Raw genomic sequence first — 15464 nt, 5'->3', positions numbered from 1 at the left:
GTCAATTAAAAGTGGACTTTATGTGTATTATCAGTAAATTGGATTTACAGTTTATGCATGGTACTCATTAGATTATACAGGTGCACTTTTGAAGGGATTGTGTCGCCCTTCCAGCTACACCTTTTAATGATTAATGGTGATCTGTGATTGTCACAGGATGCACAATTTGCAGTCATTTGTCTTTCAAAGAGACATGTAAATTAGTGTGTCCCCCACCTCTCAGTCATATTTTTTCTCTGAATCCCTCAGATGAGTCCAGCCTCAAGATGAATAGCGTGGATCATATTCCTCAGACCTTTGCCAGTCATGTTCACCTCCCAGTGGACTCCCTGCTCCAAAAGGTGGAAGAAGGTGGCACTCCGCAGCACGGGGCAGATATGCTGAAGCCAGACCCGAGGGACAACTTCTATACCAGTAAATCTGTCCATCATTTCAGACTGAATGGGTTTTTTTCTTAGCAACTTTAGGTTTTGGGGTTTAACCTTTTTCCATATATGTATGGCGCAAAGCAAATTTATGAGGATGAAGAACTCTTTGTCCCAGAATAGCTTTAGTGTAAAATCCTTTGAACTTGATTTATTGCTCAATAGTTCACATTTAGCGTAACGACATTTTATATTGTACGCAAAGGCTAATGAAGTGCTGAACATATATATATCTCTTTCAGCTCCCATGATTGATCCCTCCCACCTGGAAAATGTTCTGCCTGCTTGTCTGTACTCTCCCACCTATGTCGTCAAAGATTTCCCCATTGCCAGATATCAGGGCCTACAGTTTGTAAGTGACCTCTCAATCATCTTCCCTCTGGACCACTAGGTTTGCTACTCACCATGTGCAATGGTGTTTTAATTGGCTGAAACGATTGCTAAAATCATCTCTGTGGGTCATCAGAAGTGCATCCAATTATGGCACGCATATGTGGATGACCTTTAACCTGCTAAAAAGTAGGGAGAGATGTTTAACATTAATTCATCTGCTCCTTTACTAACGCGGCCTCTGGTAAGTCGCAACCAATAAGGAGCGCTGCTGCCCCCTGTCACAAAATCTTCCTTACTACATCAATTTATCATAAAAGATACACTTCATTTGCTCATCATTATGGTTGAATTCTAGATTAAATACTGTATGTATTGTTTTTTAGGTTTATCTGTCATTCGTCTACCCAAATGATTTTACCCGTCTCACACACATGGAGCGAGAGAACAAGTGTTTCTACAGAGAGTCCCCCATCTACTTGGAGAAGTATGTTGATCTAAATGGAATCTTCAATTCTCTTGGGCACATGTAAAACAGGAAAATAAATAAATAAATAAATAAATAAATTATATATATATATATATATATATATATATATATATATATATATATATATATATATATATATATATATATACACACACACACATAAAATCAAGACTCTGTGAGTGAGTTCACAAAGAGGATGAACTTGACACATTAAACAAAAGGTGCCTTTACTTCTCTGTGATGCCACTCCCGACAAGACATATTAGTCTCTTTGTGATTAGTTGCTACTCAAAATACATAGATATTCTGTTAATCTCATGATATCCCTTTTTTAACAGAAGTTTGAAAAGAGCACTCTGGAGACTCCTTTTAAAGAAAATTATTGTTTTTTTTTTTTTTTTTTCTTTTCAAGGTTTGGCTTCTACAAGTATATGAAGATGGATGAAGAGGAAGATGACAGGCCATTTTTCTTTCCTAACCCTGATGGTAACTTACAGCTAAACATCACCATAAGACAAACATCCCTATTTCTCACTCTACACCTCCATTATTTGTCTCCAGATTTCCTAGAGGAAGATGAAGTGGTGGATGTGGAAGACGAGGCAGAAATTGTTGGCACACAGTCACCCAGGAAGCCTGGGTACCTCAGTCAGACAAGCCACGCCTCCAAGTCCTCCCATCAGCACCCTCAAGCTTGGCCTACATTTGTCGGTAAAGTCAAAGATGAAGAGGAAGATCCTGATGAGAAGGAGGAAGGTCCAATCAAGAGTCTTATGAACAGAGAAAGCAGAGACTTTGGATTCAGAGATGCGGAGATGGAAAGGGACAGCATATGGAGAAGAGCTCAACCAAGGGCTAACAGGAGTCACGATACAAAGGAGGTCCTGTCAGAGATGCAATCCAGGAGGCCTCACTCATACACAGATAGTGTGATCCCAGGTCGCTCTCTCTCATGGAACCGTAACAGTCCTGCAGGGCTCAGCCTAGCCAGTCAAAGGAGAGAAGAGAAGGAGGTTGAGGCTCCACCCAAATTGACCAGATCTCTCCTTTTTCCCAAAAAGTCCTCCATCCCTGGTTTTGCTAGTCGTGCCAAGCAGATCCTGAGCAACTCTGCCCACACCAACGATGCCCTTGACAACAACAACAAGATCTCCGGAAGCAAGAAAGAGAAGACAGAGGAGAATAAAATCTACATCACCAGGCCACGGCCCAACAAGGAGAGAGAGAAGGAAAGGGAACGGCGTCGAGAGAGGAAGGAGGAGAGGGCATCTCACCACCCAAGAGAAGTGTTCCCTGGGGTCTTTCTATACCAAACTGGGAGGACCACCAGATTGGTCAAATTCGGTGACAAAGGGCATGTTGGGGGAATTAAAAGTGGAGGAAAGAGTCCAGTTAGTTCCCCTCAGGTGTGGCTCAATCCATCCATAAAAGGGGGTAGGGCATCTCGTCATAGTCAAAGTGTCCATGTTCCAAATGATAGTGTTCAAAAGTCTACCAACAGGGCAACAACTCTAACACAGCCGGATGAGAGTCACGGCAACCTTGCTGTTAAGACGACTGCTACGACCGGTCCTCCCAGCAAATCACACCCACAAACCACATCTCATCACCAAAACCTCACCCAACATTCTCCTCACTGGATGAACTCCAGCGAAAATCTTCAAGGTCAATTGCGAGTCACCTCTTACCTCAGGACCACCGAGATCACAGAGTCGCAGCCAGATCCCAATCTGGCAGAGCTGGACCAGGACACAAACCACTCGAACCCTGAGCCGGAGCCAGACCCGGAGGAGGGCGAGATGTCGGACTACAGCTACGAGGAGGTGGAGGCGCGGCCAGGTTGGGCCGAGGAGAGCATCAACTGGCAGAGGACTTTCTCTGTGAATCCGATGGACTTTGAGCTTCTGCGCTCTGACTGGAATGACCTCCGCTGCAATGTGTCTGGTAACCTCCAGCTGGCAGAGAGCGAGGTGGTGGATGTGCTGGCCCAATACATGGAGAAGCTCAACGAACGCAACGGCGGGTAAGAACAACACTTCAATGCTAAGGAGCAATGGCCAACTAAGTGTGGAATACTTTTTCATTAACTTGCTAAAATGTTTTGTTATATTGAACTGGTACTGTATGGAATGTAATTCCAAGAACAAATGAGTCATGCTCTGGTGCTCTCGAAGCATGTTAGTAGTCCCCTGTCCATTACCACTTCTAAACATTCATTTTCCCCTCTTTAGTGTGCTTTGTGTGTTCACAGTTTACAGCAGTGGGTTCACCTAAAGTCTAATAAAATATAGTTCAGATGTCTTTGTGAGAAAAAAAAACGAAAATAATGAAAAACAAAATGTTTATTTTGTATAAAACTTGTCAACGATTGTATTTTGGTAGATCATAGTTAACATGACTATGTCAACAATTGTATTTTGGTAGATTATAGTCATGTTAAACTTTATGTGGGCAGCTCAGTGGCAGAGTAGTTAGCACGTCCGCCTCACAGTTCAGAGTCCCGAGGTAAATTCGGCTCGCCCCGGTCTTCCTGTGTGGAGTTTGCATGTTCTCCACGAGCCTACGTGGGTTCTCTCTTGGCACTCTGGCTTTCTCCTACACTCCAAAAATATGCATTGCAGGTGCATTGGATATTGTCCTTAGGCGTGATTGGGTGCGTGAATGGTTGTTTGCCCCTATGTGCCCTGCCCCAATGTGTTTGATGTGTTTTCACAAAACCAGACTTATATTAGTAAAACTGAAAATTGAGATATGGATGTATTCTAATTCAACACAAAAGTCCCTTTAAAAAGATTAACGGGAATGGGAAATTTGATTTAAGATTTTTGTATCAAAATAATAGTTGCCATTTGTGGTGGCCTTGCTGTGACAAGAAAGTTTTATTGTGGATATGATATCGTAAATGATGTCTTGTCCTGATGTCTTTCCACTAGCCATACGACAGCCCTGCCCAAGAGTGTCTGACAATTAGATGTCTGCACACAATTAAAAATTCTCCTGTTCTTTATTGAATATTTAGTGCTTTTTTTCCCCTGTGCTTCATTGATTGTTTGTATCTGGAACCCAACCAGAATTTATACCCTGCTTCGAATCATCAATGTTGAGAAGCGGCGAGACTCGGCCAGAGGGAATCGCTACCTGGTGGAACTGGAGTTGATGGAGAGAGGCCGAAGTGTGGTACGACTGTCCGAATACATCTATTTGCTGCTCCACCGGGGCAGGCAGGTAGATGAAAGTCTTGAGAACACAGAGACCGCTCCGGCCTCTGCCCCGGCCTCGGTCCCCTCCGCTACCATGTCCAACCTCAGCACTGCTTCACACCTACCCCCAGCCAAAGCTCCCTCACACCCTGGACCTACCGCCTGGAGCACAGCCTTTGCGAAACCTTTGCTCTGCCAGCCAGTCATGCTCCAGTGGAGGAAGGATGTCATGGTGCACTTTGTGGTACCGGGTAGGTCAGAAAAAACACTGTTGGATGATAGCAATAATAGATACATAAATAAATTGTTCATCTAAGATCTAGAGATCTCAAAAGATGGAACAATATTGAGTCGGCATATGAATGACGATTCAGATGGACATTTTAGTTCTTCTGTTGTTGTCTTTCAGTGAAGAACCAAGCTCGCTGGGTGCAACAGTTTATTTCTGACATGGAAAATCTTCATCATCAAACCAAGGATGATAACTTCAGCATCATCATCGTTGACTTTGAGAGCGAAGACATGGATGTAGAGCAGGCGCTTCGAGACAGCAGTGTTCCAAGGTGCGAGCATCTCATGTAACAACATGAATGGATCATAGAACTACCATTACTTTTTAAAAGTTGAGTAGCCATTGTTTGCTTTGTTTCATTTAGATATGAGTATCTAAGGAGAGAAGGAAACTTTGAGCGCTCAGCGGGACTACAGATTGGAGTGGATACCATTGAGGTGAGCTACACAAACAAAGAGATAGGGGCACACCACGCTGATGTGAGCAGAAGAAAGGCACTCACTGACTGTCTGACGGCGACCATATGGCCTTTATAGGCTGAGAGGCTGGAGGAAAAAAAAATCATGCGTCATGAATCTAAAATATGTCTCTGTTTGTTTAGCTCTCTTCCTGCTTCCTTTTTTTCCTTCATACTGACCACAGACTTGGATGACAGGAAATTGCACCAAGCAGTTAGCTGCAATTCTGTCATGTGTAATGCCATGGCTGTCCATCATTTGACTCCCTTGTGTCTAAATCACACGTGTGGTTGTGAACACTTCCCCACACCCGATGATGAGGAGCTGCCCATTCTTAGGTCGACGTTGATCTGTCAGATGAGTGTCTGTGCTGTCGCAGAACAATGACTGGCCTGTCGTTCACTACTGATTGACGTGGAGTCTCTGCGAGCTAGGACCGGACACTTAATATGCTATGAATTGTTGCTATTAGTTAATATTATTTCTATTGTTAGTTGTAGTAGGAATAGGAATACAAGTAGTAATAGTAGTAGTACATGACATAAGGCGAGCATCAGTTTGAACAGTTCCATGCCTCTGTCAGTATGCGACTAGTTTGAAGGAAGGCTGAAAGAACGGGAAAATAATTTCTGTCACCTCAACCCTCACCATTATTCTCTAGACTAGATGAATGGGCCCAACTTCCCACCTATCTAAATCTTGCTGTAAAATCATACTATCTCAAAATATCAAAAACCAGGGTGTTCCCACACTTGGATTAAAATCCCGCTACTATACCCTAATCTTGGTGCACTGGCGTTTGTTTCCAAAATTCACATCCAATACTGATTTCATTCATACGCACTGCACGATACGCCATTTACAATTTCTTTTTTTTTTCTTTCGGCAGGATATCCACAGCATTGTCTTTCTGTGTGACCTCCACATTCATTTCCCTCTAAACATCTTGGAGAGCATCAGGAAGCACTGTGTTGAAGGGCGCCTTGCTTTCGCTCCCATTGTTATGAGACTTGGCTGCGGGAGTTCACCACAGGAGCCTGATGGTAGGTAACACACAAATCACCACTGAACGTTTTATAATATCATGCATGAATATAATCACATTCACTTTGACTTTCAAGCTCATTTTTTCTTAGGATTGTTTACTGGTTATGTTCCTCATAATTTGAAGTGAGCATTTTGTTTTTTCCACAGGCTATTGGGAGGTGAATGGCTTTGGTCTCTTTGGGATCTACAAGTCTGATTTTGATAAAATTGGAGGGATGAACACAGAAGAATTCAAAGACCGCTGGGGTGGAGAAGATTGGGAGCTTCTAGACAGGTAACTCTGCTAACGATAAAATTACATTCTAGAGGATTTGATTTTTCCTTTTATTCATCTTTAGCTTCATTGAACAGTCCCACCATTACATTGCAATTTTCACTCACTGATGATGCGTTATGTGTTGTATACAGTAGCTGTGTTATCTGCCATTCATTGTTTTGTTTTGTTTTTGTTTTTTGCATGCTTTTGATGATCACAGAATTGCAAATAGTTTATCGATTATTAATTAGCTTAATCTTTTTAGACTCAAATGTCCTCGAGAAATGTGCTTCATGTTGGTTATTGAAAGAATAATCGGAGACCATGGTGGATGAAATTCTTCACACTTCGTGAAAATATATATTTATGATGGATTGTTAAAAGAAAAATATTTATAATGTATTTGATTTTCATGGTGACGTCTTTTGTTTCTTTTTTTCTTTCTGCAGGGTATTGCAGAATGGCTTGGAAGTAGAGAGACTACGTTTAAGAAACTTCTTTCACTATTACCACTCCAAACGCGGAATGTGGAATGCTCAAAACAAGAAAACTGCAAAGGGATAACGCCTCGCCTGAATACTAATCTACCTGCAGATCCACTTTGTGTGTGAGGAAGAGCTGTGAGAAAGGCCGCTCACTGATGGCCAATGTTTCAGCATCCTTTGTAGGCTTGTCTGTTTGAGGGAGCAAAGTCCAAATGTGAACTTTGGAAGTGAGCTGTTTACATGGATTATCTTGAGTAACTATGAATCATCGACGACTACTTGAAGGAAGATTTTTTTTTCTCCCTCCTTACCCAATACAAGTGCAATGTTTTCAGAAGAACTGAAAAGCAGCTGTTTTTCTGAACGTATGAATGTGCACATGTATATATGTATATAGGTATGCGTGTATGAATTTAAGAAAGCACCTTTTTTCTGATAAGGTGATGTGTGTCATCAGGTCGCATTAGAGTTCATCATAAGGAGATTGCGAAATAAATTATCTACTCACTGGAAAAACTGTAAGTGGCCAGTATGACAGGGGTGCTGACGTTCTTCTGATACCCAATATTATAGATACATATATATTTGTCATCCTTCGTCCCGTCACGCTTTTATTGTTTTTATCTTTTTAAAATCCATTTCTAATGTACCTGTGCCTGTAGCTTCCTCGTTCCTCCTTCAGTGTCATATTGTTTTATACAGTTAAAACTTTCGATAAAGCCCTGACGTTTTGTATACTGAACAGGCATTTTACCATCAAGCAACTCTGCCATTCATGACTTCCTGTCTCATTGACTACATTTGTTTTTTGTTTTTTTTAATTTGCCTTTAGTGGAGATGTTGTTTATGGTGACTGATTATAGATGCACTGTTGTGTTTTTATTTCGAAACACAAGTTTATGAACGGTTTACACCTTTTAATATACAGATTCTAGCCTCTATTTCCTCCTGTTGTCTAACCTTAAGTAGAACATAAAAATCTCGAGAGGAATGATGAGGCCTGATAATTATGTTGTTGTTGCTTTGTACATTTTATGTTGCAAATTTTTTGAGTTAAGGGGTTTAAAATGTTCATCTGTTGGTGACGCTTTGCTGGAACTCAAACATAAGCGAGGACATTTACCTTCTCTCAAATGTGTGCCTTCATCAGAGATCGGCTGCAGGCAGTTTTTATACGGGCATATATAACTGACGCAACGGGAACAAGACTGTCAAAAATATTTACAAACGGGCTGTAAAGTCAATATAATTTCAGTGAGACTATCACCGAAGGAGCTATGGTACTCTACAATGGATTATAGACATCTTTGTGTATTTACTGTAGTAGTGCATTGAACGTGTTGTTACAGAAGGGACTACTGAGCAGGACCAGAGGGTTTAATGGAGACTCACTGGCAGCTGCATTCCAGCAGGCCCCCACCAACCTCCCATTAGCTTGCCTAGAGGGCGGGTTCCTAATGTCTCTTTATACAGCAAGGTACAAATATACTGTCCGGAGTGTCTGGTGGGCTCCAGGCTGGACTCATATATATGAGGAATAGTTTATGATCTGTTATTGACTGTATGATTGTTAAATGCCCTCTCTTTGCCTCTACTGGAAAAGGTTGAAAATACGTAAGACCATTTAACATTCACTTGGGGCAAGTTAAACGGCAAGAAAAACAAAATAAAACATTAGTAGTCTAGATAAATATTTACAAAGATTGATGGGAGATAGGTATATACATTCCAAAGTAATTTCTGTGAAATTGTTTTGTAGAGAAAAGGTTTTAAGAATGTATTGTACTTTTGTTTGTTTTTGGATATAAATTGTATGCTTACGCCCACCTCATTTTCTGTGTCTCTGTGTGTGTGTGTGTGTGTGTGTGTGTGTTTTGATAAGTCTTTGATAAGTCTAACTTTGATAAGTCATTGTCTCTATGTTCAAACGTCACAAACAAAAAGGGCGTACTACGTCTAACCACATGGGGGCGGTCCATACACATACGCAAATAATTTTCGCGGTGGTAAAGTCTTGCGCAACAAAGGGAAATTATGAAGACCTTTTGAGTACACGTACACTTTGTTCAACGACTGTTTACTGTTCTGGCAAAACCACGTCCAACGCGGTTATGGTATCTAGTGGTGCAATATTGAATTAACTAATTTAATAACACGTAAAAATGTACATACAATGAGGTGTACATTATGGCTCTACTTAAAAAAAACATGGTGGTGACCTGAATTTTAAAGGTGGTATCTTCTTTCTAACTAGCAAAGTCAGACAATACGCATTTTTAGTCAAAATAATGTAATTTTATCATCGCTTTTCCACAAGAAGAAAGAAGAAAACAGATTAGAGTATAATTCCCAGAGTACATTATGTGTTTGGTGACATTTTCAAAGTATTAAATTGTTGGACCCCATGTCAAAATTGTTCTGAATTTGATGTTTTCCTCTGAGTGTATAACCGCATGACATGACGCAAGTGAAGTCCTCACCACAGTAACACGCAATCCGGATGAAGCAATTGTTAACCTCCTGCATTGGCCTCAGAGGCTTTGCACTTCCTGTCATCTCTCAGCCTTTGACTCAATCTGAAAATGTAACTGATTCTCTGCAACATAGAGGACAGAAACAAATTAGCCATTCCCGTTCAAGTTTTGGTCATCTGTTTATGCTGATCTGTTCAAACGCCAACCCTAGAGGCGCAGTCTATCTGCTTCAGTGTTGACTTGGCTTTTATTTCACCCCATTCTGTTGTACATGCCCTGAAAAAACAGAGCATTTCTTTTTATAAAATAAGAATGGTTGATTGTAATTTCAGCCATCTTCTCAACCAAGCAATACCATTAAGCATTTCACTACACAACCATAAATTACTTTTAAAGAAAGTCATTTTGTAGCAATTCAAAAATTACATTGACGAGCACATAAAGAAAACAGACTTCTGACATCATTACAGAGACTTCTAAACCCGAAAGAGACAAAGGTGAGAGATGAATGTGGTAGCCAGCTAACTCCCTGAGTCAACATGACGCATTAACTCGCTGTTAAATTCAGCGACAGGAATTCCCCTAACCGGGTTCTGTCAAGTAAAGTTGTTAACAACAGATTTCATTTTGGTCACTGTGGCAACTGATGACAGAAGACGCATGAACAGCTCGCAAGCACACTAATGAGCTAAATTTATGATTGACGCCCTCTTATCCAGCCGTGTCCTGATTGGCCCGCTCTTAACTTCGAAGTTGTCATTTTCCGGTCGCCCCGCCTCCTGAGCCCTAGAGCAGTAGATGAGCGTCTCGCATTAGTACATTCGTCGCCCTGGAGGCAAGGCATTTTGTTGTGCATTTTCTCCCGAGTTATCCAACAAACAAAAATGCGTGTTTGGGCGGCTTGTCAAGGGAGTTGTTGTTGCTTTTAGTACTCCCTGGAGAATTTGAAAAGCGAGGAGTCCCTTTTGCACGGATACGCTCGTTAAAAGTAAGTTGGAATCTCCGCGTTGCCCGAGAGAAAGGTGAGTCGGGATTTGCACCGCCCCGACTTCCGAATGAGAAATGGTCGTCATTCGTCCGGTTTAGTAGTATCTGCCCATCGATTCACACACCCGGCGGAGCTGTAAACTTTTGAGTGTCCTGTCTGACAAATGGTGTGCAGTGTAACCAGTTCATCCGGCTCTGCTGGGAGTTGCGAGGTAGTTTGAATTTCAGGTGAAGAACCACAGATAAGAGATAACGGAATCATGGCTGGAATGAGTAATGCCCACGTGAAAACACTGGAGGACCTGACTTTGGATTCAGGCTATGGAGCGGGAGACTCTTGCAAATCCCTCAGCCTGTCATCCTCCAAATCAAACTCGCAGGCTTTCATGACGACCCCCCACCGGGGCAATTGGTGGTACTACTCGGGCTCCATGAACAGCAGGAACAACAGCTGGGACACAGTCAACACGGTCCTCCCCGAGGACCCGGAAGACATCTTCTCCAAATGCCCCCGCTTGCCAGAACTGGAAGAGTTTCCCTGGAACGAGGACGAGGTGGCCGGGATCTTGCGTAAAGTGTCCGAGAGTGGCACCGCGAAGGGCGGCCACGCACCTGTGTTCACCCCGGATGCCGTACGGCGGTTGTCCACTTTGCTCCGAAAGGCTCTCATCCGCATCTCACGGGAGGCGCAGCGGCTGAGCGTCATGCATTGCCGCTGCACACGCTTCGAGGTGCAGAGCGCCATCAGGCTGGTGCTCAGCTGGGCCTTGGCCGACTACTGCGTCTCGGCCACGGTCAAAGCCATCTCCATGTACAGCATGAGCACCGGGGAGATGCTGAGGAAGGGCAAGTCGGCCCGCTGCGGACTGGCCTTCTCCGTGGGACGTTTCTTCCGCTGGATGGTGGACACTCGCATATCTGTGCGCATCCACGAGTATGCCGCCATATGCCTGACCGCATGCATGGAAGCTCTGGTGGAGGAGATCGCCGCCCGTGTGCTGATGTCCGAACGGGGTCACCCGGGGCCAGATTCGGAGTCATCGTGTGCCCCTGTGAGTGCCGAGGCTTTGGAGGGGGTGGTCAACAACGACGCGGAGTTGTGGGGGGTCCTGCAACACTACGAGCACCTCATCTGTGGGAAGAATGCAAGCGGTAAGTTTGTTCGAGTGAATGAATGGGACCCTTCAGGGTGCGTTGCTGCATGATGACATCCAACATCCACCTCACGTTTTCCTCTCGCCGCTTCTCTCTTCAGAGTTGTGCTCACAACTTTCCAGTCGTTCACCTTCCCATGTGTGTGGAAACACTTAAATTATGTCCTGGCTAGATACAATAGCGGTCCTTTGTATGAGGCGTTTGATGGATTGTTTCTAATTTGGCCCGACAGAATAGGAAAATAACTGTGCCAAGCTGTAAGGTAGAACAAAGGAAGTATTTTTCTTTTGTAGGATGTCCTGTGAGAAAAAGTGGCAGGTCTCTGTGCCGGATAGCGCAATTAGATTGCATTGCAGGGATTTCTCTCCTCTCCCACTGAGTTCTCGTGTCACACTGCCGTGCTGTGCGGGTAATCATGTTGTGGTTTGGGAGTGCAGACAGTTTTCTCTGTTCGCACTCGCCTCTCGTCCTCTGGCTCTGCCTATGCGTTTAAGAAGTGGTAGGTTTCTACACAAGTTGGAAGTTGCCTGTGCATTCTTAGCAATGCTTAATTCATAGTACCCCCCCCCCCCCCCCCCCCTCCCGTCAAATTCTCCCTTAATTGAAATAATGTGTTTTCAAAATTTAGCATTGACATAATTTTCATTTTGGTTTCATTAAGTATCACGGGCAATGTTTTAAGTAATTCGTCTGGTCATCCTAACTTGTACAAAAGCAAAATACTAATTAAGCTTCATATGATGAGACTATAAAGATTTAGAAATATTGCTTTGATGACATAAACTTTTCAGAAGACTGACACAGATTGCTGTCTTTTTAATAACTGTCAAATGTGTAAAATAGGGTTAGCCACTGGACAGTAAAATTAGGACTATTGTACCTGACATTAACACCCAAAAATGTGTCTTTTCACTTTTCCACAGAACCCCTGACTTCACAACGCATGCTCCAATATTCTCTTATTACATCGTATAACGTTTCAGTATTGCAACAAGCGACAATTTACTTAGAGTAACCAGACAGGTGCTCTTTTCACAACATTGTATGATGTCTAGTAAAATCTGCTAACATAACATTATATGCTGTGTGTACACCTGAGTGTCTGGAACTTTGTTTTTTTACTGTAAAATCTATTTTTAAAAACTTTTATTTTTATTGGCTCAAGTAGTGGAAACAACTAAAGAATACATTATAACTTATAAGTACAAGTGATGCGAGATATTAGGCTAACAACAAAGTTAACAGAACAAAGCAAGCAAATAAACCGTTTGCTCCAAGTAGTTTGCTGAATTGTATTTACTTTAATTTTTAATTTTTGGGGCAATGCATGTGGCAATTTGTTCCGTAAACTCATATTTCTTTTTGTGAAACATGCAGAAAACAGTTTTCACAACAGCGAAATGTTGAAATTGAATTGCCCAACCTTTTTCAAGTTTGGTATAGTTTAGTACATTGGCTTGGCTTTTAAATTTCACCGCCCCACCGATCCCAGTATAAACGTGGTCAGATTCTTAGGAATTACTGTTCTATTAGGTGTCTTCCTGTTCCTTTTTATTCATTCGTAATGCCAACCTCTTTGCACCATACTTAACACTTTGACTTAGTACACTTTTCTTGGAGCAACTCAGTGTTGAATCAATTTACAGTCTTTCTTTGTGGCCTACTATAAGCTTAGTGGGGCAAATCTTTTTTTTTTTTTTCCAATTGCAGCACAATGGCCTTTTGTCGAGTGATCATCTGGCTTAGCCTAATATAGAGGGAGTAAAACAAATGCTGGGGAAGCTGGGCACATGCAGCATAAAGAGGGGGAGGCTTTAGGACATTTACTTGACCGAGCTGTTACCGTAGCGCTACAATTAGAAGATGCTAGATCATGCCATCCATGCAGATAAGGGTAGGAAGGTGGTTAGTGCTGCCCATACCCTAATTTCCTTATCGATTGCCAATAAACTATATTGTGCCAATACTCAGTCATGCACCACAAACTTCTTGCTTATGCATACAGTATTTGTTTCATCAGCGCTTCCTGCTGTAAGTGTGCATTATTTAATCATAATAAGTTAAAGAGAAGGCTATGTATTAAAAATATTGACAGATGTCTTTTAATTGGTTTGGATTGACCTTGGTTCAACGTTCAAGATTGTGTGTGCCTGCACGCGTGTGTTTTTGTGTCGCATATGCTATAACAACAGACCATTATTCTGACCACCCCAGCTTTTTATAGGTCCATGATTGGGTTCTTCTAACCACATGCCCTTCTACCACCACCTGACACCCCACACCCTTACAGTCAGACCTCAACTTCTGATTTTGCTGACGTTCCCATAGAAGTCATTATATAGAAAAGCAAATGTCTACTTTTTGGCCTTCAACGTGATAATTCATGAATGGGAGGGTAGGCTGATGATCACTCGGAAGGCCACGTTCAGAAAAATACTCCTCCCTTGCTCTTGATTTCTCTTCATTTTGCCAACTCTTTCTCAGGCGCAAGCTCACATCTGGAAGTCCTTAAGGAAGCAAAGACTTGCAGGGCTCCAATAACAATTCTGAAAACTCCCCTCTTGCCTTTTTTTGTGCTTGGTTCTATCTTTTTGGTATTCTTTGCTCACGCATTCACATCCATTTCATCATTAACTGTTTATTGATTCTAGTCTACAAGGAGTGCATTAGAGGAACTTGTTTGGGATGTGCCAGGCCTGTATTCATTACTCAAGCATGTGCTTGTAGTACACATGTCGACCCTGAACTTGTTTAGTCTTCCTTTTATCTGCGTTCAAATGGCTCCACAGCACAGTTTGAACTCATTGTGCAGCAGCATTATTGTAGAAAAGAATCCATTTGACATTCAGTTCTCCCCACAAGCATGAACGAGCTCTTTTAGCCAGTGCATGTCCTGAGAGCACTATGGTGCATTTTGTAATGGGAAGCGCTTTACTAATAGACAGTGGAAATGGAATCATTGATCTTTGTGATCATACAAACGTCTAGTAAATTCCTCATTGGCGGGTTACATTTAAACAGTCTTCTGTTTGCTGCTAGTATACTAGAGCCTTCATTTGATTGTATCACAACGTAATCAAAAGCAATAGTTGCTATTGTGTCTTTGCATTGTCACCTTACACGATTAGATACTGTACACACATCTGAGTGTGTTTGTACTATAATTAAATTAGTTAGCATAAAAAAAAATCTTTTTGTAAATAGATTTTTTGACTTGACTTCCCCTTTAACTCTTTCAGTACCAAGCGTCATTGGAAAAGGAAACCTCTCGAGGGTCAGTATATTAAGCATTTTCACTCACCTTTCAAGGCCAATAGAATAATGTGTGCTGTGTCTATGTAAATATGGGTGCTGCCGTATGAAAGATTGACTTCCATTCTTAAGTTAGAATTGATTTAGTTAATAGCCGTGTTATAAGTGTGGTAACACTGCCATCCAATGGTCACAGGTAGCACTACAGTGCTCAATTGGCTTATATTAGGTAAGCTTTAGTCAAGGGTGTCAGCTCTTCTCCATAAAAAATACTTATTTGACCAGAATTGTATTATTTATTATTGTTACTACTATTTTAAAAGACAAGAATTCTCACTGAAAGAGTTAATGGCTACACTGAGTTTTCAGCCACAGAATTTTTTTTTGGGGCCGAAAGTGGCAACAATATGCATTTTTAGTTTTCGGACAAAAGACAATAAATACCGAAACAATACGTCCCAAATCAGATGTATTGTGCACAGCAGAAGGCCATCACTTGGTAGGCCACCACTGTAAAGCATTTCAGTGAGTTTTAGCATAGAACACTGCCAAGCTTCCGCTTCTTTCCTGGGACTACCTATTATAGTACTGAGTACCATAATACATAGTACCA

General features: G+C 42.0%; 2 protein-coding genes across 4 annotated transcripts in view; both read left to right on the top strand.

Annotated features, from left to right (window-relative positions):
* Positions 1 to 8814, top strand: part of b4galnt4a (beta-1,4-N-acetyl-galactosaminyltransferase 4a) — a 131131-nt gene extending 122317 nt beyond the window's left edge. For all 3 annotated transcript variants that reach the window (XM_088417581.1, XM_088417582.1, XM_088417583.1), the window contains 11 exons: positions 250 to 414; positions 668 to 777; positions 1142 to 1242; positions 1658 to 1731; positions 1807 to 3268; positions 4317 to 4696; positions 4855 to 5008; positions 5102 to 5174; positions 6085 to 6238; positions 6390 to 6516; positions 6948 to 8814. In XM_088417581.1, coding sequence (XP_088273707.1) covers positions 250 to 414; positions 668 to 777; positions 1142 to 1242; positions 1658 to 1731; positions 1807 to 3268; positions 4317 to 4696; positions 4855 to 5008; positions 5102 to 5174; positions 6085 to 6238; positions 6390 to 6516; positions 6948 to 7062 — 2915 coding nt within the window. In that variant the 3' untranslated portion in view covers positions 7063 to 8814. The remainder of the gene's footprint in view (positions 1 to 249; positions 415 to 667; positions 778 to 1141; positions 1243 to 1657; positions 1732 to 1806; positions 3269 to 4316; positions 4697 to 4854; positions 5009 to 5101; positions 5175 to 6084; positions 6239 to 6389; positions 6517 to 6947) is intronic.
* A 1453-nt stretch (positions 8815 to 10267) lies between these two features.
* The window catches only part of abtb2b (ankyrin repeat and BTB domain containing 2b), a 39207-nt gene continuing 34010 nt past the window's right edge, over positions 10268 to 15464 (top strand). Inside the window, exon 1 of the mRNA XM_088417584.1 lies at positions 10268 to 11596. Coding sequence (XP_088273710.1) covers positions 10705 to 11596 — 892 coding nt within the window. The 5' untranslated portion in view covers positions 10268 to 10704. The remainder of the gene's footprint in view (positions 11597 to 15464) is intronic.

Source organism: Hippichthys cyanospilos, chromosome 6 (assembly GCF_059441005.1).
Source record: "Hippichthys cyanospilos isolate Australia breed blue-spotted pipefish chromosome 6, RoL_Hcya_1.0, whole genome shotgun sequence".
Classification (NCBI taxonomy): Eukaryota; Metazoa; Chordata; class Actinopteri; order Syngnathiformes; family Syngnathidae; genus Hippichthys; species Hippichthys cyanospilos.
This window is presented reverse-complemented; position numbering and strand designations above follow the sequence as displayed.